Source organism: Argopecten irradians, chromosome 8 (genome assembly GCF_041381155.1).
Source record: "Argopecten irradians isolate NY chromosome 8, Ai_NY, whole genome shotgun sequence".
Lineage (NCBI taxonomy): Eukaryota > Metazoa > Mollusca > Bivalvia > Pectinida > Pectinidae > Argopecten > Argopecten irradians.
This window is the reverse complement of record NC_091141.1, coordinates 27,535,351-27,558,217: the sequence shown is the minus strand read 5'-3', so window position 1 is coordinate 27,558,217 and position 22,867 is coordinate 27,535,351. Positions and strand designations below refer to the sequence as shown.

At 37.6% G+C, this 22,867-nt stretch overlaps 1 protein-coding gene across 12 annotated transcripts in view; it reads left to right on the top strand.

Moving 5' to 3' along the window:
- The first annotated feature begins 2,398 nt into the window (after nt 1–2,398).
- LOC138330023 (hemicentin-1-like) overlaps nt 2,399–22,867 on the top strand; it is a 76,187-nt gene continuing 55,718 nt past the window's right edge. For 7 of the 12 annotated variants that reach the window (XM_069277377.1, XM_069277372.1, XM_069277373.1 and 4 more), the window contains exons 1-6: nt 2,401–2,590; nt 7,955–8,154; nt 11,045–11,341; nt 17,648–17,944; nt 18,341–18,640; nt 21,307–21,609. In XM_069277377.1, the coding sequence (XP_069133478.1) occupies nt 8,091–8,154; nt 11,045–11,341; nt 17,648–17,944; nt 18,341–18,640; nt 21,307–21,609 (1,261 nt within the window). In that variant the 5' untranslated portion in view covers nt 2,401–2,590; nt 7,955–8,090. Of the gene's footprint in view, nt 2,591–7,954; nt 8,155–11,044; nt 11,342–17,647; nt 17,945–18,340; nt 18,641–21,306; nt 21,610–22,867 lie in introns of all 12 variants that reach the window. The other 5 variants (XM_069277370.1, XM_069277369.1, XM_069277379.1 and 2 more) reach the window with 3 other exon arrangements.

Here is a 22,867-nt window from a genome sequence, read left to right as displayed (position 1 = left end):
TCCTTCATTAGGCAGGTTTGTAAGCAGGTGTCCTTCATTAGGCAGGTTTGTAAGCAGGTGTCCTTCATTAGGCAGGTTTGTAAGCAGGTGTCCTTCATTAGGCAGGTTTGTAAACAGGTGTCCTTCATTAGGCAAGTTTGTAAGCAGGTGTCCTTCATTAGGCAGGTTTGTAAGCAGGTGTCCTTCATTAGGCAGGTTTGTAAGCAGGTGTCCGTCATCAGACAGGTTTGTTAGCAGGTGTCCTTCATTAGGGAAGTTTGTTAGCAGGTGTCCTTCATTAAGCAGGTTTGTAAGCAGGTGTTCTTCATTAGGCAGGTTTGTAAGCAGATGATCTTCATTAAGCAGGTTTGTAAGCAGATGTCCTTCATTAGACAGGTTTGTAAGCAGGTGACCTTCATTAGACAGGTTTGTAAGCAGGTGTCCTTCATTAGACAGGTTTGTAAGCAGGTGACCTTCATTAGACAGGTTTGTAAGCAGGTGTCCTTCATTAGACAGGTTTGTAAGCAGGTGTCCTTCATTAGACAGGTTTGTAAGCAGGTGACCTTCATTAGGCAGGTTTGTAAGCAGGTGTCCTTCATTAGGCAGGTTTGTAAGCAGGTGATCTTTCATTAGGCAAGTTTGTAAGCAGGTGACCTTCATTAGGCAGGTTTGTAAGCAGGTGTCCTTCATTAGACAGGTTTGTAAGCAGGTGTCCTTCATTAGGCAAGTTTGTAAGCAGGTGACCTTCATTAGGCAGGTTTGTAAGCAGGTGTCCTTCATTAGGCAGGTTTGTAAGCAGGTGACCTTCATTAGACAGGTTTGTAAGCAGGTGTCCTTCATTAGACAGGTTTGTAAGCAGGTGTCCTTCATTAGGCAGGTTTGTAAGCAGGTGTCCTTCATTAGGCAGGTAAGCAGGTGACCTTCATTAGGCAGGTTTGTAAGCAGGTGTCCTTCATTAGGCAGGTTTGTAAGCAGGTGTCCTTCATTAGGCAGGTTTGTAAGCAGGTGTGCGTTCATTAGGCAGGTTTATAAGCAGGTGTCCTTCATTAGGCAGGTTTGTAAGCAGGTGACCTTCATTAGGCAAGTTTGTAAGCAGGTGTCCTTCATTAGGCAGGTTTTGTAAGCAGGTGTCCTTCATTAGGCAAGTTTTGTAAGCAGGTGTCCTTCATTAGGCAGGTTTGTAAGCAGGTGTCCTTCATTAGGCAAGTTTGTAAGCAGGTGTCCTTCATTAGGCAGTTTGTAAGCAGGTGTCCTTCATTAGGCAAGTTTGTAAGCAGGTGTCCTTCATTAGGCAAGTTTTGTAAGCAGGTGTCCTTCATTAGGCATGTTTGTAAGCAGGTGTCCTTCATTAGGCAGGTTTGTAAGCAGGTGTCCTTCATTAGGCAGGTTTGTAAGCAGGTGACCTTTCATTAGGCGGTTTTGTAAGCAGGGTGTCCTTCATTAGGCAAGGTTTGTAAGCAGGTGTCCTTCATTAGACAGGTTTGTAAGCAGGTGTCCTTCATTAGGCAAGTTTGTAAGCAGGTGTCCTTCATTAGGCAAGTTTGTAAGCAGGTGTCCTTCATTAGACAGGTTTGTAAGCAGGTGTCCTTCATTAGACAGGTTTGTAAGCAGGTGTCCTTCATTAGGCAGTTTTGTAAGCAGGTGTCCTTCATTAGACAGGTTTGTAAGCAGGTGTCCTTCATTAGACAGGTTTGTAATTAGGTGTCCTTCATTAGGCGGTTTTGTAAGTAGGTGTCCTTTATTAGACAGGTTTGTAAGTAGGTGTCCTTCATTAGGCGGTTTTGTAAGCAGGTGTCCTTCATTAGGCAAGTTTGTAAGCAGGTGTCCTTCATTAGGCAAGTTTGTAAGCAGGTGTCCTTCATTAGACAGGTTTGTAAGCAGGTGTCCTTCATTAGACAGGTTTGTAAGCAGGTGACCTTCATTAGACAGGTTTGTAAGCAGGTGACCTTCATTAGACAGGTTTGTAAGCAGGTGTCCTTCATTAGACAGGTTTGTAATTAGATGACATTCATTAGGCAGGTTTGGAAGCATCCACAATTAAGTAGACATGCAGACTTGAACAGAACAATTGTCTCCATTTTGAAGCTTTATATCTTAGATACAGAGTGATAAATTACCCCTTTTTGAAATGTTGGTTACAGAAATGCAAGAAATTCTTCAACCTTTTTGGCATATTTTCAGAAAGTGATGCAAAATTCCTTGCAATGTTAACCATTGAATTCTCAACAATGTGAAAAGTTGATAATCTAGTCACGATAATTCCTAATTCTCACCACAGTGTTGAATGGATGTAACCCAACACTGGTAGTACATGGTGCTACTATATTGAACTGGTTTGCGTTTTTCGATCTGTATGCTGTGTGAAACAGGTTATGTTTACTTTGGAATTGAACAATCCTGTCCATTGACTGTTAGTAGCACAAGTGGGCGTAGTAGGTGGGAATACTGGTTCGACAACATTCATGGAAATGAGTTAAGCTCTCTATGGAATAGTGGTAATGGTTTTAAAATAGATTATAGTGAGACACCGTAGCACTGGGTGAGGGTTTACTCTGACTGTGACACTACCTGTCGGACAGGAACCTGCTCTCCATTAAACAGCTCCTAGCAGGTAGGTTTCTGCAGCAATTTTGCAGATTTTTCCATTTTTCATTACAACTTATTAGTCCTGTTCTCAATTTTAATTATTTGGGTTTTTTTTTTTTTCATTTTTGACAATTTTTTTTCCACTTTTCTAATATTTGTTTTTAGATTTTTAATTCAAGGTAGTTTCATCTTTGATTATTAAGATTTCTGAATGAGCATCTAGGTATGAGTGAAGTATCCATTTATATGTACAGTTGATTTAAGTTTTTTTGTAGTTCAAAAGAACCATGCATTGATATTTTTTCGACATTCTATTAAAAGCTATAGCTTCCAAGGATCCCTGAAGCATACTGTAATTACACAAGTTTTTGTGGAAACTTAATATCATGTTTTATGCATAACAACTTTCTACAATTATTTTATTGTTTCACTGATTTACAGTTATATAATACCACCAGGCAAAAAAAAAAAAAGAAAAAAATGATTTTATAACCAAGTGGTTAATACACACAGGTCAAATTGTGGTCTTATGAAACAGATGGTCTTTATATAGAGGTGGGTACTGAGGCAGGCTTTATATAACTTACTGGATATTCATTTTTGTTTTCCAAGATGTTATAGCAGTAAAATATTTCAAAAATCATTATATGCTAAAGTAGCCGTTTTAAAATTTGGTGAACATTTTGATTCTACTTGAGGATTTCAATTCAGAGGTTTTTAAAGAAATTGGTTAAGAGTACCCTTTGATTGCATAATCATGCATAAGTCTGACATGAGATAATGAAAATATTTCTTCGTATAATTTGTATTGAAAAATAACTTGTTTCAAACCCAAATGGAAGAGAATTGAGCAAAATTGAATATTTAGTCATTACTTGAACCGCCTGATATGCAATAACTTTGCCATGTTATATATTTGCCACTTTAAGTCTTATGAAACCTGGAGCCATTTTGATTAGCTGAAAATCAATTGCGACATGATTTGACGTTGTTAAACAATGATATCAGGATTCAAGGACATGATGACAAAATGGTAGCAAAACTGAATTTTTGCAACATATTAATATTGATTATTTGAAATGTCCAGAATTTTTAATTTTTGATCACCTAGACCAAGAAAATGAATCCTTTTCTGACATGTTTCTTAAAATCTTGTATGAAGTTCACAGTTTTGCACACTCATTTAATGTCCTATATATATATCAATGATTGACCAATAAGATGAACCAGTTTTAGTGTTTGTATAAGGTGTAGGTTGTCATTTCACATCCTTTGATATATTAATAACTTTTTTAAAGTCCCTTGTTAACCTTCAACCATTATTAAATATCAGCCCGATTCTGGCTACAATTAGTCAGACCAGAGGTGGTAATTACGAGTTTCTGAATTAGAACTATTGAAATTTTTAAGTTTTGACGGTGGTGAATCACATTTTTCAAGCAATGTATATTTAGGCTAAGTACATACTGGGTATAGAATCTTTTGTACTCGATCTGTTGACAGAGTATTGACCACGTCAAGGCTTTCTCACCTGAGAGACTAGAATACCATACTTGTGTGCTCTACCCTATAGTAAAACAAACTAAAAGAAGGGGTGTGGACAATGTTTGACCTCTCTTACTCATTATCATTTAACTTTTCTTGTCCAATCTTGAATGCTGTTACCAATTCTCTTCATATAATTGAATATTCAAGGAAGAAATGGTGACAAAAAACTGTCATTGAAGACTTTTACTTTTATACATCTGATATGAAATGTAGGGAGGGGTTTGGGAAGGGGGTGAAATGGGGGTTAGAAAGAGGAGCAAGAGGATGAAATGGGAGGGGGGGCATATAGTGTTAGCCATATCTCTCCTGTATCCAGTTCTGTTTTAATATGAGGTCAGGGCATTTATATTTAACAGACATTTCTTGGTCATTGAATGTTTCAAAAGATTGTTCATGTTTATCCAAGAAGAATGTCTGTATCTCAAAAATGAATTTTTATGAAAGTAGAAACAACATTGATCTAAAGGAGACCACAAACAATATGCCATTATTGTTTCATAAATATACAATACACTCAAAACATAGAATGATGGTATCTACAAAGGATTTACAACACTAACATGCTGCGGTCTCCCAAAACATACTGCAGTCTCCTAAAACATACTGCAGTCTCCCAAAACATACTGCAGTCTCCCAAAACATACTGCAGTCTCCCAAAACATACTGCAGTCTCCCAAAACATACTGCAGTCTCCCAAAACAGACTGCAGTCTCCCAAAACATACTGCAGTCTCCCAAAACATACTGCAGTCTCCCAAAACAGACTGCAGTCTCCCAAAACAACATACTACAGTCTCCCAAAACATACTGCAGTCTCCCAAAACATACTGCAGTCTCCCAAAACAGACTGCAGTCTCCCAAAACATACTGCAGTCTCCCAAAACATACTGCAGTCTCCCAAAACAGACTGCAGTCTCCCAAAACAACATACTACAGTCTCCCAAAACAGACTGCAGTCTCCCAAAACATACTGCAGTCTCCCAAAACAGACTGCAGTCTCCCAAAACATACTGCAGTCTCCCAAAACATACTACAGTCTCCCAAAACAGACTGCAGTCTCCCAAAACAGACTACAGTCTCCCAAAACATGCATGTACTTCACACACACAATGCACCACATGCAAGAGACATCATCCTTAAATGATCCAGGCTGTTAATAAGACATTTATAATTATAATCTAAACAACAAACTTTAACTATAAATGAGACATACAGATGAGGCAACTGTTTTTCTCAGAAGATAAAGATTTAATTTGATTGTATTATGGTGTGAGATTATGAATGAATCAGTTAATTTTGTTTAAATTTCCATAAGGCATTTCCAATTAAAAAGAAATGTTATTATGAGCAAGGTTATTTTAAAATTAAACAGAAAATCCTAATGCAAGCTGCATGTGTATCTAGGCAAATATGCAGATTTTCTTTTCCTCAGAGGCCGTTCTACTTTTACAGAAGTTTTAACGACAGGTGGAATGGATATTTATTTAACGCTGTAAAGTTGTCAAAGTTGATGACATCTAAAGTTGACAACAGTTGTGATGTCATTATATACCAAGTTAGGAAACATCTCTTACCAATTTTGCAGCGTTACTGCATTTTGAACTATTTGCTGAAACTGTACTGCAGGCTTTAAAGCATAATGCAGCATATGCTGCAATATATCATACTGTCATGCTTCATTACATCATATGCTGCAATTATACTATTGCTAGTAAGAATAATATATTGGAAAAAATTACAGCATGATTCATCCATGCTGTGTTCATGATGTACTTATGATGTAAACATATTGAAAATTCATAAGGGAAAAAACAATAAAATCAATACATTTCATATTTGTGCGTTTACACACAACGATTGAGTATTTTTATCAACACTTTCTTTGTCGGTTTACATGTGACTATAGATTTTCATTGCATAATTTATTACCAAATGAAGTCTGTTTATACAGACTAACTAAAGTGACAAAGAATGATCATAATAGCAAAATGGTCTTAACTCATTCACCTATGAAGACACATTTAGACTCATCTGAATCAAAGACTAGACCGATCTATCGTGGAATTTTAGGGGTGAATGAGACAATTACACTCGAGTCATTTGGGACCATAAACAAGTGGTCTTAGTAAGCAGGTGGTCTTTATACAGAGGTTGTTGCTAATTAAGGCAGGTTAACTGCAGGTAAATATGAAAATCATCCCCTGAGAGGTCACTTGTGCAAATGTTTATAAAACTTTTAAAACAATCTGAATTCCTTTCTTGTGCTTTTCGTCTTCGTGATCATATAAGTGTAATCTAAATCCAACGACGTATATACATATATATATATATATATAGATCAAGGAAGTCTCTTCTCTATTCCAAATGTTTGCTTTGTGATCAACCGGTACCTGTAATTCTATAGTTAGATTTGTTTTGTAAGCTTGTTTGAATAGCATAATTCAATAGCAAAATTACAGACAATCAAACGCATATAATCTTACGTAACCCACACAATAAATATCCAGTTTTGTATAGAGTCAAATCTGTCTATTAGACCGTCCAGGTGACAATTTAATAAAGAAACGAAAAGCTGTCTCATTTTTATAGTGGTTCTGCGCAGTTAACATTGTGTTATAAATATCCTCTTCGGACCCTTAAAATATTCTTCTTAAGCAGGTGGTCTTAATACAGAGGTGATTCCTAAGCGGGCCACAGTGCCCAAGTGGTTAAGATGTCTCTACTTATTATCACAAGCCCTCTACTTCTGGGTCGTGAGTTCAAATCCCATGTGGGGCAGTTGCCAGGTACTGACCGCTGGTCTGTGGTTTTTCTCTAGGTACTCCAGCTTTCCTCCACCAACAAACCTGGCACGTCCTTACATGACCACGGCTGTTAATAGGACGTTTAACTAAAAAAAAAAAAATAGATTGCTAAGGCAGGTTTCACTGTTATATGATTTCATGTCAGAAATATGGACATATTTTATACAAGATATTGGAGTAAGATATTGATTTCACAGTGACAGACATTTTCAAGTCCAAGTTGTTTGTATAAAACACACCAGCTGGAGATTTTAGAAGGAGGCATTGTTTGGATTTCAATACTGAAAGTGTGTAATGTAGAGAACTTAATTGTCCTGTACAAATATTCAAGCTTGATTGATCTTCCCTGCAGTTAACTGTATTTAGGCTATACTAATTTTGATATTTACTTAATATGGATTATATAGAATATCTGTACAACCCCACTGTATCGAATCGTTATCATAAGAAAACTAGTTAGTCTACATTGCAAGCTAGTTTTTATTGGTGGGATGTATCACCTTTGATCCAAGGTTTAACTCCCATTAGTTAGATGCAAAAAGGTTACATATAATGCAGATACAGCACAACCTACAACCAGGGACTACCTTTTTATAAAGACCACCTCTGTATAAAGACCATATCTGTTTAAGGACTACCTCTGTATACAGACCACCTCTGTATAAAGACTATTTTCCAATATAAAAAAAAACACATTTTATTTTGTTCCTTGTGTCATCTTTAATGACAATATACTCTACAGTCAAACCTGTCTATAGTGACCACCTGAGGGACAGATGAAAACAGTCTTTATAACCACATGGCTTTTATTTATACACATATACAAGTTCTAAGACAAGGTCTTCATACAGAGGTGGTCTTTATACAGAGGTGGTTGCTACGAAAAGGTTGTACTGTGTATTCATAAATATTTCTCTAGCTTCAGATGTTCTTATTTTAGCCTATAACAAGAAACATTGCAGGGATATGTAATATACGAAACAATCTATTGTCTAAGTAAAACAGCATACTGATTGGCCTGTATGTTGTCTGTTTTAGGTGCAGCGTAGGACTCCGCCAGTGTATGGTCATCCCCCTGTAGGATCTAAAACCTCACTTCTGAGGTCACACATTTCGGCAATATTTCGAACAATTCAACCACGTAGATCAGATTCCAGCCAACGAAACACCCAAGATGGGCAGAGTTACACCTGTCCTCCTGCTGGCAGCCATTGTTTTACCGGGAGTGCTAGCACAGGGTAAGTGTTATTTTGTCTGATATAAGATATTCCACTTAAAAGCTAAAATTAATTTTTAGCTCACCTGCTGAGCTTAATTGTCCGTTGTCCGTCGTCCGTCTTCGTCCGTCCGTCTTCGTCCGTCCGTCCGTCCGTCCGTCAACATTTTTTAAATCGCTACTTAGTCATAGAGTTCTGCATGGATTGTAACCAAATTTGGCCAGAAACATCCTTGGGGGAGGGGAACAGAACTTGTATAAATTTTGGCTCTGACCCCCCCGGGGGCAGTGAGGGGCGGGGCCCAATAGGGGAAATAGAGTTAATCCTATAAATCGCTACTTGTCCTAGAGTTCTGCATGAATTGTAACCAAATTTGGCCAGAAACATCCTTGGGGAAGGGGAATAGAACTTGTATAAAATTTGGCTCTGACCCCCCGGGGCAGGAGGGGCGGGGCCCAATAGGGAAAATAGAGGTAAATCCTATAAATCGCTACTTGTCCTAGAGTTCTGCATGAATTGTAACCAAATTTGGCCACAAACATCCTTTAGGGAAGGGGAACAGAACTTGTATAAATTTTGGCTCTGACCCCCCGGGGCAGGAGGGGCGGGCCCAATATAAGGAAATAGAGGTAAATCCTATAAATCGCTACTTGTCCTAGAGTTCTGCATGGATTGTAACCAAATTTGGCCACAAACATCCTTGGGGGAAGGGGAACAGAACTTGTATAAATTTTGGCTCTGACCCCCGGGGTGGCAGGAGGGGCGGGGCCCAATAGGGGAAATAGAGGTAAATCCTATAAATCGCTACATTGTCCTAGAGTTCTGCATGGATTGTAACCAAATTTGGCCACAAACATCCTTGGGGGAAGGGGAAACAGAACTTGTATAAATTTTGGCTCTGAACCCCTGGGGGCAGGAGGGGGGGCCCCAATAGGGGAAATAGAGGTATAATCCTATAAATCGCTACTTGTCCTAGAGTTCTGCATGGATTGTAACCAAATTTGGCCACAAACATCCTTGGGGGAAGGGGAACAGAACTTGTATAAATTTTGGCTCTGACCCCCCGGGGGCAGGAGGGGCGGGGCCCAATAGGGGAAATAGAGGTAAATCCTATAAATCGCTACTTGTCCTAGAGTTCTGCATGGATTGTAACCAAATTTGGCCACAAACATCCTTGGGGGAAGGGGAACAGAACTTGTATAAAATTTTGGCTCTGATCCCCCGGGGCAGGAGGGGCGGGGCCCAATAGGGGAAATAGAGGTAAATCCTATAAATCGCTACTTGTCCTAGAGTTCTGCATGGATTGTAACCAAATTTTGGCCAGAAACATCCTTGGGGGAAGGGGAACAGAAAATTGTATAAATTTTGGCTCTGACCCCCGGGGGCAGGAGGGGCGGGGCCCAATAGGGGAAATAGAGGTAAATCCTGTAAATCGCTAATAGTCAATAGTTCTGCATGGATTGTATACCAAATTTGGCCTAGAAACATCCTTGGGGTTAACAGAATTTGTATAAATTTGGCTTTGACCCCCCTGGAGCAGAAAAGAGGGGCCGCAATAGGGGAATTCGGAAAAAGAAACACCTAACATCGCTATGAACATTCTTAGGCATTACAAAACCAGGCCTGAGCGTATCAGACCCTCTGGGCCTCAGGTTTGAACTGATACTAAGTTATTCCAACAAACTAGCTAGCTCAGAATGGAGTAATATTTTTTTTTGTGTCCAATAAAAATATCCAGAGGTCCAATCCTATAAATCCTAACTTGTCCGATACATGGTTGTAACCAAGTATTTGGCCACAAACCTCCTTCAGGGAAGGGGAACAGAACTATAGTTATAAATTTTGGCTCAAGGTAATTATAATTTTTTGTCTGATATAAGGTATTCCACAGGGGAACACATAAAAGTTAGCTCAGAGGTAAATTATTATTCGCCCTAATTGTCCTAGAGTTCGATGTATTGTAACCAAATTTGGCCACAAACATAATACTAGCTCTAAGGGGAACTTAAATTTCCTATTTTTTGATATAATATTTTTGCTCTGATATAAGGTATTTCTACATAATAGCTAGCTCAGGGTAATTATAATTTTTTGTCTGATATAAGGTATTTCTACATAATAATAGCTAGCTCAGGGTAATTATAATTTTTGCCTGATATAAGGTATTCTACATAATAGCTAGCTCAGGGTAATTATAATTTTTGCCTGATATAAGGTATTCTACATAATAGCTAGCTCAGGGTAATTATAATTTTTGCCAGATATAAGGTATTCCACATAAAAGCTAGATCAGGATATTTTGTCCGATATATGATATTCCATGTTATAATAAATGATGCTAAGCTCAAATTTCTGAGGGACTTATAACTGTAAAAGCGTTTTTGGGGAAGTAGGAGTTGGATTAAGAATAAATGATTAGTAATTCTATTAAGGGAGGGGGATTCGGGTAATATATTGATTTGCTGTCATGATAATGGGATTGAGATTGGTTTCCTGAGGACGAAAGGGACAGAGATAGGTTCTGTACAGGTATTGATGAGTAAAGGGTTGGGGGAGGGGGGGCAGGAGTTTGTTTTTATTCTGTAGAATTAAGGGATACTGACAAAGGCATGGTCCTATATCATAATGAGTCAAACTACATTATGGTCATCAAGATGTGAAGATTGGTGACTACATTCCATAACTGAAGTCACAACCATGTGATAATTGAATTTTTTTATACAAGGGTAATTGAAACTTTTTGTGTCAAATCAGATTATTACACTATTTTTAGTGAATTTATTTGAAAAAAATCTTCAACTGTTGTTAGATACATTTTTAAGTAGCTTTTATGCAACGTAAGTTCCACGCGAAGTTGGAGTGAAAAAAGAAATTCATGATTTTGTATGTATTTGCATATTTTTCAATATAGTTCCCACGGTAACCATTGCCCAGACAAGCTTTGGTGCCCAAGTATCCACCACAATTACCCTAGGCTGTACTGTATCCTCGGTAACGACTGTTACCAACGTATTCTGGCAGCGTGATGTTGGTAACGGGGTACAGACCATCACAGTTGATGGTGTCAACTTCTCTGGATCAACCGTTTCCTCCCCATCCCTTACGCTTATCAATGGTGACGTCACAGACACGGGAACATATACCTGTTTTGCTGTCAACGCCGCAGGAACAGGAAACAGTGCTACTGCTTCTGTCACCATATCATCATGTAACTACAATTAATCTCCCAAGAGTGGAGACATCTATATAGTATTTTTCTTCCTTTTCTTCTACACTTCTCTGTTTAAGATCGTAGATCTTCTATCTTTGCTATTCATGATTTTAGAGTCTGGCCATATGACATGGGCGGGTATAGAGAGTTATACCCATGTCTGCCCAATCCCATTCTGTCCTGCTTAGAAGGTTAAAGGTCATTGAGGTGTACCTCAATGATACATACTCTATGTCTACATTAGTATATCATTTATCAATGTTCTGCTCATTTTTTCTTATTTATTTTGATTTCATCTTTCTCTTTATGCTTTCCTCATATGACCATTAGAAAGTTATCATAGAGTATTTCAGACACAAGCCTAACAGTTATGTCCCTTTTCACCCCGACAAGCTGTTATACTTTTAAGACTTCAGTTCATTCTCATGTGGCCCTTACAACAAAAAGCCTGACACACAATATCAGAAACAACTTACACACACAGTCAATAGTATAACATTGTTTTCTTTCAGAGTTATAGCCCTTGACAAGGTGTACCTTCAAATTCAAATTTCAGCATAGCATTGTATGACAAAATGCTTATAATCATTATAACCTGAAGTGTAACAAAGATTATGCTAGGTGTTGATTGCTGAATCAGTGATATGTAACATTGATTGTGCTAGGAGTTTATCACTGATAAGGAACAATGAAGCTAGGTGTTGATTACTGATGTGTAATGTTGATTGATGCTAGGTGTTGATTACTGATGTGTAATGTTGATTGATGCTAGGTGTTGATTACTGATGTGTAATGTTGATTGATGCTAGGTGTTGATTACTGATGTGTAATGTTGATTGATGCTAGGTGTTGATTACTGATGTGTAATGTTGATTGATGCTAGGTGTTGATTACTGATGTGTAATGTTGATTGATGCTAGGTGTTGATTACTGATGTGTAATGTTGATTGATGCTAGGTGTTGATTACGTGATGTGTAACAATGAATGTGCTAGGTGTTGATTGCTGATGTGTAATATTGATTGATGCTAGGTGTTGATTACTGATGTGTAATGTTGATTGATGCTAGGTGTTGATTACTGATGTGTAATGTTGATTGATGCTAGGTGTTGATTACTGATGTGTAACAATGAATGTGCTAGGTGTTGATCGCTGATGTGTAATGTTGATTGATGCTAGGTGTTGATTACTGATGTGTAATGTTGATTGATGCTAGGTGTTGATTACTGATGTGTAATGTTGATTGATGCTAGGTGTTGATTACTGATGTGTAATGTTGATTGGTGCTAGGTGTTGATTACTGATGTGTAACAATGAATGTGCTTAGTGTTGATCGCTGAATCAGTGATATGTAACGTTGATTGTGCTAGGAGTTTATCACTGATTTGGAACAATGATGCTAGGTGTTGATTACTGATGTGTAATGTTGATTGATCTAGATATTGGTTACTGATGTGTAAAGATTGTGCTTAGTGTTGATTGCTGAATCAGTGATATGTAACATTGATTGTGCTAGGAGTTGATCACTGATATGAAACAATGATGCTAGATGTTGATCGATGATGTGTAACAATGATTGATCAAGGTGTTGATCACTGATGTGTAACAACGAAGAACTAGGTGTTGATCACCGACGTGTAATAATGATTGAGCTTGGTCACTGAAGTGTAACAACGATTGTGCTAGGTGTTGATCACTCATGTGTAACATCCATTGAGCTAGGTCACTGAAGTGTAGCAATGATTGAGCAAGGTGTTGATCATTGATGTGTAACAACGAAGAACTAGGTGTTGATCACTGATGTGTAAGATTGATTGAGCAAGGTCACTGTAATGTAACAATAATGCTAGGTGTTGATCGCTAATGTGTAATAATGATTGAGCTTGGTCACTGATATATAACAACGAAGAACTAAGTGTTGATCACTGATGTGTAACATTGATTTAGCTAGGTCTCTGAAATGTAACAAAGAATGAGCTTGCTGTTGATCGCTGAAGTGTGATAGTGCTTGTCAGCTATACCTGCATTTAATACTAGATTCCTGTTAATGTTTGTATACTTTCTGGGTTGACTGGTTTCTGCTGTGTGGCAATAGTAGATATTGGTGACTGGCTGTAACCTCACTGGAACAGGCAATTTTTAAATTGGATTTACTAACAAATATTAATTTTCAAACAACGACGATATTAATATATTATTTTCCTGTTACGAATACAATTTTGCTGACATTTTTAACATCCCTGGTGTACTAGATGTGGCTTAACCTGACCATTAGACAAGTTACACATCCAATTATAACCTCCACTTATTATAGAACACACTTCCCCCTCCCCTCCCTGTCATTCTCCCACTCTCCATTTTCTCTATACCTCATATATTCCTTAATCTATTTCTGCTGTGCATATAATTGCTGTAGTATAATTATGCATTATATAGTTTGAGTGTGTGTGGCTAGTGAGAGTTTAATACATGTTTAATATGTTTTTCATATCATTATATAACATATTCACTTGTATGTATGCATATCGTTTCTAGGTATATTGCACATTGCACTCTTTTTGTATGTAATAATATTTGTATTTCAGTATATTGCTGCAAAAACAATTAAGTTAAGAGTCAAGTGTAATTTTGCCTAGCGAATATTTTAGCTGATGACAATGCTAAAAAATAATTCTGTACTCTAAAATAACATGTACCCATATTCTGTCTTTGCATATTACAGAGTTACTTCCCTTTCGGGTAGGTATCTATTGTTACATCATTATTTTGTGAGCGGAATTCATGCCATTTTCTCTGAAAAGTATGACGTTAGACTTGCAAACACATGACGTCACAATCAATACCTACCCGCAAGAGCAGATAACTCTGTAATATGCAAAAACAGATTAGGTGAATAGAAGGTTAAATTTTAGAAGATAATTAAGACTCGGGATCTGAAAATAATTAGGACATTTGTCGGGGAGTGCAACTAATAGTAACAAGGATAAAATGTTAATTGTAATTAATATCTGCTTATATGGATATCTGGATATCTGCTGATCTAACAATATCATGCTATTAAATATTGATTAGTGTGTTAGGGATGGGGTACAACTTCACAAGTTTATATAACAGAAAAAAATAATCACAGCACTATTGAAAGTAACATTTCTGATTTAACAACATTATTATAGGATTATTTATTTCCTAAAAAAAATAAAACACAGATGAAATACAAAAACAAGATAATGCTCAAAGAATCTTATTGCCCTGGATATAATATTTTTTTCAATGTATGTTGATTAGAATTATGTGCATTTTATAGTTTGCAAGCATTAAAGTTTTGCTTAGTAATTCATGCTTATGCTATTTGCGGCAGCTTATGATCACAGGATGCCTTGCTTGGCAGTGGTGACTATCTCTCACTGTTCGTTGTCCAGACACTTGATCATACACTATAGTATGCCACTGAAACTTCATACCTTTGTTATAACACCAACGCAGAGGGTGCCCCACATATCAAAATCGGATCACTGTGACCTACATTTGTGACCTTTGATCTACATCAAATATATAAATGGATGCAACAAAGTAATACAATGTGCTGTGTTACTGAATTAGACCAATGTGTTCTATATTTAAATATTTGACCTACATCAGAGAAAACTCTTTTCCAGGATAATGTTCTACACTTATTCGCTGGAACTTCATTTTGGCCATGGGTCACGAGTTCATTCAAGCAAATCATTATCTAATGAGGTAATAATAGGATATTTTAACATCTCTAAAGACACTAAGAGGATTCACCAAGAGGATCTGGTGTTTATGTCCACAATTGGATCAGTGAAGTGTGACTATCATGATGGTTAAGTCACAATAGGATAAGTAATGAGAGGATGTTGATTTTCAAAAAAAGAATTTTCCACTTTATACTGGCTGCATTAACCTAGAATAACCCAAGTAAACACAAACAACAAGTAAACTAAGATATTATTAATCCTATTCCCTGACATTCACCTGAATTACCTATTAATAATTTATCTCAATCCAGAGGATGCCCTGCTGTGCATATCACTGCATCGTGAAAGTTGACAATACCAGAATTTCCTGAAATTTGCAAGTGACAATGTTTAGTGAATTGAGCAAACTTCATTTTCAAACATTAAAATTATGGCAAGGATTTAATATTCTTGAAATACTTAATGGCTTTTTGAAAATTTGGTTTAAGAACATATTATGTGTGAGGTGGTCACTTAACAGCAGGTTTGCCTGTAGACCAACCTGATGACAGATTTGTATAGGTGGTCTCTATACAGAGGTGGTCACTTAACAGCAGGTTTGCCTGTAGACCTACCTGATGACAGATGTGTATAGGTGTTCTCTATACAGAGGTGGTCACTTAAAGGCAGGTTTGCCTGTAAACCTACCTGATGACAGAGGTGCATAGGTGTTCTCTATACAGAGGTGGTCACTTAACGGCAGGTTTGCCTGTAGACCAACCTGATGACAGATTTGTATAGGTGGTCTCTATACAGAGGTGGTCACTTAACGGCAGGTTTGCCTGTAGACCAACCTGATGACAGATTTGTATAGGTGGTCTCTATACAGAGGTGGTCACTTAACGGCAGGTTTGCCTGTAGACCAACCTGATGACAGATTTGTATAGGTGGTCTCTATACAGAGGTGGTCACTTAACGGCAGGTTTGCCTGTAAACCTACCTGATGACAGATGTGGTCACTTAAAGGCAGGTTTGCCTGTAAACCAACCTGATGACAGATGTGCATAGGTGTTCTCTATACAGAGGTGGTCACTTAAAGGCAGGTTTGCCTGTAAACCAACCTGACGACAGATGTGTAAAGGTGTTCTCTATACAGAGGTGGTCACTTACAGACAGGTTTGCCTGTAAACCAACCTGATGGCAGATGTGCATAGGTGTTCTCTATACAGAGGTGGTCACTTAAAGGCAGGTTTGCCTGTAAACCAACCTGATGACAGATGTGCATAGGTGTTCTCTATACAGAGGTGGTCACTTACAGACAGGTTTGTCTGTAAACCAACCTGAAGACAGATGTGTATAAGTGGTCACTTACAGGCAGGTTTGCCTGTAAACCAACCTGAAGACAGATGTGTATAGGTGGTCACTTACAGGCAGGTTTGTCTGTAAACCAACCTGAAGACAGATGTGTATAAGTGGTCACTTACAGGCAGGTTTGCCTGTAAACCAACCTGATGACAGATGTGCATAGGTGTTCTCTATACAGAGGTGGTCACTTACAGGCAGGTTTGCCTGTAAACCAACCTGATGACAGATGTGTATAGGTGGTCACTTACAGGCAGGTTTGTCTGTAAACCAACCTGACGACCGATGTGTAAAGGTGTTCTCTATACAGAGGTGGTCACTTACAGACAGGTTTGTCTGTAAACCAACCTGATGACAGATGTGTATAGGTGGTCACTTACAGGCAGGTTTGTCTGTAAACCAACCTGATGACAGATGTGCATAGGTGTTCTCTATACAGAGGTGGTCACTTACAGACAGGTTTGCCTGTAAACCAACCTGATGACAGATGTGCATAGGTGTTCTCTATACAGAGGTGGTCACTTACAGACAGGTTTGCCTGTAAACCAACCTGATGACAGATGTGTATAGGTGGTCACTTACAGGCAGGTTTGTCTGTAAACCAACCTGACGACAGATGTGTAAAGGTGTTCTCTATACAGAGGTGATCACTTACAGACAGGTTTGCCTGTAAACCAACCTGATGACAGATGTGCATAGGTGTTCTCTATACAGAGGTGATCACTTACAGACAGGTTTGCCTGTAAACCAACCTGACGACAGATGTGTAAAGGTGTTCTCTATACAGAGGTGGTCACTTACAGACAGGTTTGCCTGTAAAACAACCTGATGACAGATTTGTATAGGTGGTCTCTATACAGAGGTATTCAATTAAAGGCAGGTTTGTCTGTAAACCAACCTGATGACAGATGTGCATAGGTGGTCTCTATACAGAGGTGGTCACTTACAGACAGGTTTGCCTGTAAACCAACCTGAAGACAGATGTGTATAGGTGGTCACTTACAGACAGGTTTGCCTGTAAACCAACCTGACGACAGATGTGTAAAGGTGTTCTCTATACAGAGGTGGTCACTTACAGGCAGGTTTGCCTGTAAACCAACCTGACGACCGATGTGCATAAATAAAAACATGTTTAGAGTGTGGATGAGATGTTAAGTGTGTGTATGTGTTTATCGATAGTGATTAAATAATAATGGTACAATCATAAAATAGTTGTTTGACATGCTGATGTTTGTTAATTTCAGCTGTACCCACTATAACAGTTGGCCAGACTGCGTATACTACCAGTACTGGTAACTCCATCACACTGCAGTGTACTGTGTCCTCAACAACACAAGTCACTAATGTATTCTGGCGGAGAATCATCAACGGCGTGTCCACTACGCTGACCATTGATAACATTAACTACTCTGGGGCAACGGTCAGTTCCCCATCGCTGACGGTCATCAACGCGGATTCCAACGATTCTGGATTCTACACCTGCTTTGCAACCAACACTGCAGGAACTGGACAGAGTTCTCAAACTCAGCTGACTGTAGGAGGTATAATAGACTAGTTCCTCAGTGAATGCTTACTTTATTCACTTATAAGAACCCTGCTCACAAATAAGCCCCTGCCCCCATAAACAATTTAAGAATGCAGGGTAATACCATGGCATGCTATGTCATGTTTTATATGTACATCATATAACATAAGGTTCACCTTGATGTCTGAGTGTTGCAGGTGAGTGTGTTTGTGTGTTCTTGTCCATTTATGTATTCTGTGTAAATTGTTTGAAAATAAAAAAATTATATTTTTGTTTTAATTATGCACTATGAAACAAACTGGCCTGTTAACATTTCAGTTCCTTATAGTACATCAGAGAGGTTATATAAAGAATATATAATTATTATTTTATTACCTATAACTTTAGATTTATGACTCATTTTAACTTTTAGCTGTGCCAGCCGTCACCATTTCCCAGAATGCCTATAGCACCAACACAGGAAACAGTATTACTCTGGGATGTACCGTGTCTGCCAACCCCGCCCATACCTCCGTGTTCTGGCAGCGTAATGTCGGTACTGGTACACAAACAATTACCATTGACAATATCAACTACTCTGGGTCTACGGTCAATTCTCCATCCCTGACCGTTCTCAACGCTGATACCAGTGACAGTGGAACCTACACCTGTTTTGCCACCAACTCTGTAGGAACTGGACAGAGTTCTGCTACCACACTCACTGTTTCTGGAAGTAAGTGATTACATTTGGAATTATCTCTGATCTTTGCACAATTCTGTATCTCTTACATATGACATCGCTTCTGCATTGATATTTCTTAGGTTTTTAGGTCATCTGACCCTTTGGGTCAGGATGATGTCATCATGCACCGTCCGTCGTGGTGCGCTGTGCGCTGTCCGCCGTCCGTAAACTTTTCATTCAAACGACTTCTTCTCAATAACTGAAAGGCCCAGGGTACTATAGCATGCTGGGATGAAGGCCTAGCAAGTTCGTTCAAATGAATGACCTTGACCTTCATTCAAGAGGCCTTAAGACATGATATTAGACCTGTGACATGCTGGGAAGAATGGCTACAAAGTTTGTTCAAATGAATGACCTTGACCTTCATTCCAGGTCACAGGGGTCAAATAGGCTAAATCTTTAAACGACTTCTTGTGATATTGGGCCTGTGTCATGCTGGGATAAAGGGTTACCAAGTTTGTTAAAATGAAGGACCTTGACCTTCCTTCAAGGTCACAGGGGTCAAATAGGCTAAAACCTTATAAACCAATTCTGGTCAAGAACTAAAAGGCTTAGGGTACTCATATTTAGCCTCGGGAGCAGGATGCTGGGATAAAGAGCTACCAAGTTTGTTCAAATGAAGGACCTTGACCTTCATTCAAAGTCACAGGGGTCAAATTGGCTAAAATCTTTAAAGGAATTCTTCTTCAGAACCAAAAGGCCCAAAAGGACCTTCATTCAAGGTCACAGGGGTCAAATAGGCTAATATCTTCAAACAAATTCTTGTGAATAACTAAAAGGCCTTGAGAACTGATATTGGGCCTGTTGCATACTAGGATAAAGAGCTACCTAGCTTGTTGAAGTGAATGACCTTTATGTACTTTTATGCCATATGATATTAGTCAGATGACCGTTAAGGCCCATGGGCCTCTTGTTATTGAATAGATCATGAATAGATCATGAATGGAAACCTTTCTTTTAGGTGTAAATAATGTTCTATGTCAGGGGAAGCTTGTTACAAAGTAATAAATGCTTTTAGCCTGTATCTGTAGTGGCAAATAGGACCAATATCACAAATATGCTATCAAGTATAGTTGAATCATGTCATAATTTTTGGTTATTATATGAAAAAATGAAAATTAACTGTTAATTTATAGAGTAACTTTAAATATGATCAAAATCATATTGTTCCTCATGTTGGAGTTACCTCCCCTTATTTTCATAAACCTCAATATGTATGTATGTTTTATATAATTGTTTGTTTGTATCACCAATATCAGGAGAAGAATAAGATAGGCTATGCCTGATGTCTGATCCTATTGACACATATCATCTTTTGTCAAAAAAATATTTGAAAATTGAAATTGAAATTGAAAAAATTAAATGCTTTTTGACATAGAGTATAGACAGTCATTTTTATGGGGATTTTTTACGATTTCGTGGGACATTTCTTTAATTGCAAAGCTTTCTTCTACGAATTTGCTAAAATCATATTTCTTGTGTTTAGTAAAAATGGTGATATTAACTGACTATACTGGTGATTCAGTCGAACCTATCTATGAAGACCACCCAAAAATAGTCTTTATAGCCTAGTGGACCTTTATATACACATTTCAAATTGTATTGAAATTTATCTTTCGGGACCGTAAGAACGTCGTGGTGTTATTAAGCAGGTGGTCTTTATACAGAGTTGGTTGCCAAAACAGATTTGACTGTACCACTAGTCTACCATGGCTTTAGAATTCATGGGATGCAGGTGCCAGTACCTACTATAATTCAAAATGTTTTCGAAAAAATAATTAATTTATCGACCCTTGTTGTTAATGTAGAACAAAATAAAATGAATCAGGATTGAAATTGAGATATCTCATTCACATAAGTTGACCGATTTCTAAATGTAATTTCATTTTTCATGGTGGTAAAGCCAAACAAATAAAAAAAAAACTTTTTGCATGGCGTCAATTTCATTCCAATTCCCTAAATGCACTTTTTTTATTCACTTAACTAAATTGATAAAAGAAATACATAAAATTTTATATATTATAACGCCTTTCACTACAAAATAAGGTTAAGGGCACATACACTGTTTCCCGTGCACATCCTAATCAACTATTATCTCTATTTTATAAAAAGGCAGAGGCAATTTTGTCTTAGACATAATTACATTTCTGTAGTTCATTCTACGTCTTTTTTTTAGAGTTGTTCTCTTTGTTTACCCATTTCTTGCTTGAATCATAGAATTCTAAATGAAATGTTTTCAAACATTAAACCATTTCATTGTCATAAAATATTCTTGTTCGTGAGTGTTTAGCATAAATTTGATGTTTTAGAGATTTTTATAGTCTGAAAATGTAGCACCAATACATTTTTGGGTATTTGTGATATCACCTCACATTTGCCTTAATTTGTAAGGCTGTATCAATAGTTATAGGAATGGTACTCTACAAAGACCAGATATCCCTGATAGTGTTGATTTCTCACTGCTTTACTTTCTCTGCACAGGCACTGCACTTAATGCACAGCATATAGATTCTCGTTGTGCTGACATTTTAGCATGCACCGAGTTTGTATCCAACAGAGAGTGAATCTGAATTAGCTTTTACCTATATTTCTCACCATGATCTCTAACTTAAAGATGAAAAACATCGCTTCTAACAAGGCTAGAATTTCTCTTTCAGATGTCCCGTCAGTCACCGTCTCTCAGACGATCTACTCTGTTTCCACGGGAGCCACAGTGACATTGCAGTGTTCAGTGTCAGCTAACCCAGGACAAACAAATGTGTTCTGGCAGTTCACTGCCACCAGTGGCGGGACTACTACACTGACAATAGACAATGTCAACTATGGCGGATCGTCCGTCAACAGTCCATCTTTAGTCGTGTTCAATGCCAACAGTGGAGACCAGGGCACATACACCTGTTTTGCCAGCAACTCCGTCGGAACAGGACAGAGTGCCCAGGTCTCCCTGTCCGTAACAGGAAGTAAGCCATGTATATTTAGAATTTTGGTGTTCCTGTTTTTGGTGGTTGCATATTCATTTAGATTAACTTTAACTTTTAAATTAGCTGCATTCTTTTATTTTAACAGCTTGTTTTTAAAAAAATGTTTTTGAAATAGCTGCATAATGGCTTTCAAAACCCTTAACAACTTAAAGCTAACAACATATGAGCATCATAACAAAACAACATTGTTACATTTTGACCTGGTAAATATTTGACCAGCATATAGGTGGCCATCTTGGATTTTGATGACCTAAATTTTTTGTGTAGAAAAGACTGCATGATCAAATCTTTAGCTCTAATTCTTTTGGTACTGCTTTATTATATTTTGTCTTTATATATGCATGCATAGATTCCCATGTTATCAAATGATCAAAAGATGAGGCAAAGAGGTAAAAGGAAGCAGAAAAAAATTATACTTTCATTGAGCTGCGATTATTAGTTTGTTAGTGATCAAATTAATTATGCAAAAAAAATTATTTGTTATTAACAAAAACTTGTATTTCGGTTCTGTAGAAAACAGGAGGTCCTTTAAATAACTGTCCCAATATTGTTCCAAATTAGCATATTATAGGGTTATTTGCTCTTGCGGGTAAGGTATCGATTGTGTCCTGATGTGTTTGCAATCGTAACACCATACTTTTAGCAGAAAGCAACGTAAATTGTGCCCACAAATTAATAATGTCACTATGGATAACTACCTGCAGGGGAGCTAACTCTGCAATATTCAAAAATGGAAAATCCTGAGCATCATAAGACATCATTTTAACCAATAAAAATACAGGAATCTTCCCTCTCCAATCGGTAATGATTGAAATCTTTTAATGGTGATGGTAAGATCATACTGGGACTTTCTTTGTGTAGAATTCTACGATTTGATTTACATGCTTGCAGTGGTGATCTTCCTGCTTCAACATTGATGTAACCAGAATTATTTTAGAGTTTCATTTTTTCCACACCATGTATAACAAAACCCAACCTCTGTTCCTACTACCTTTTTTCATGCTGATAAAAAATGCTTATCAAGCCGAAGTATTGGATAAAAGATTTTCAAAATGTATGCCTATATTGTTTTAATATCAAACTAATGTTAACTTCTAGAGATATGCTTTAGATTATATTGATGTTTAAAAAAAAAAGGTAATATTTTCTGACTGATCTGTACCTGTTACTTAGAAGCTTTATGGCAATATTTTATTACTATTAAAATCCTAAAGCTTCTAATCTTAAATCTTTATTT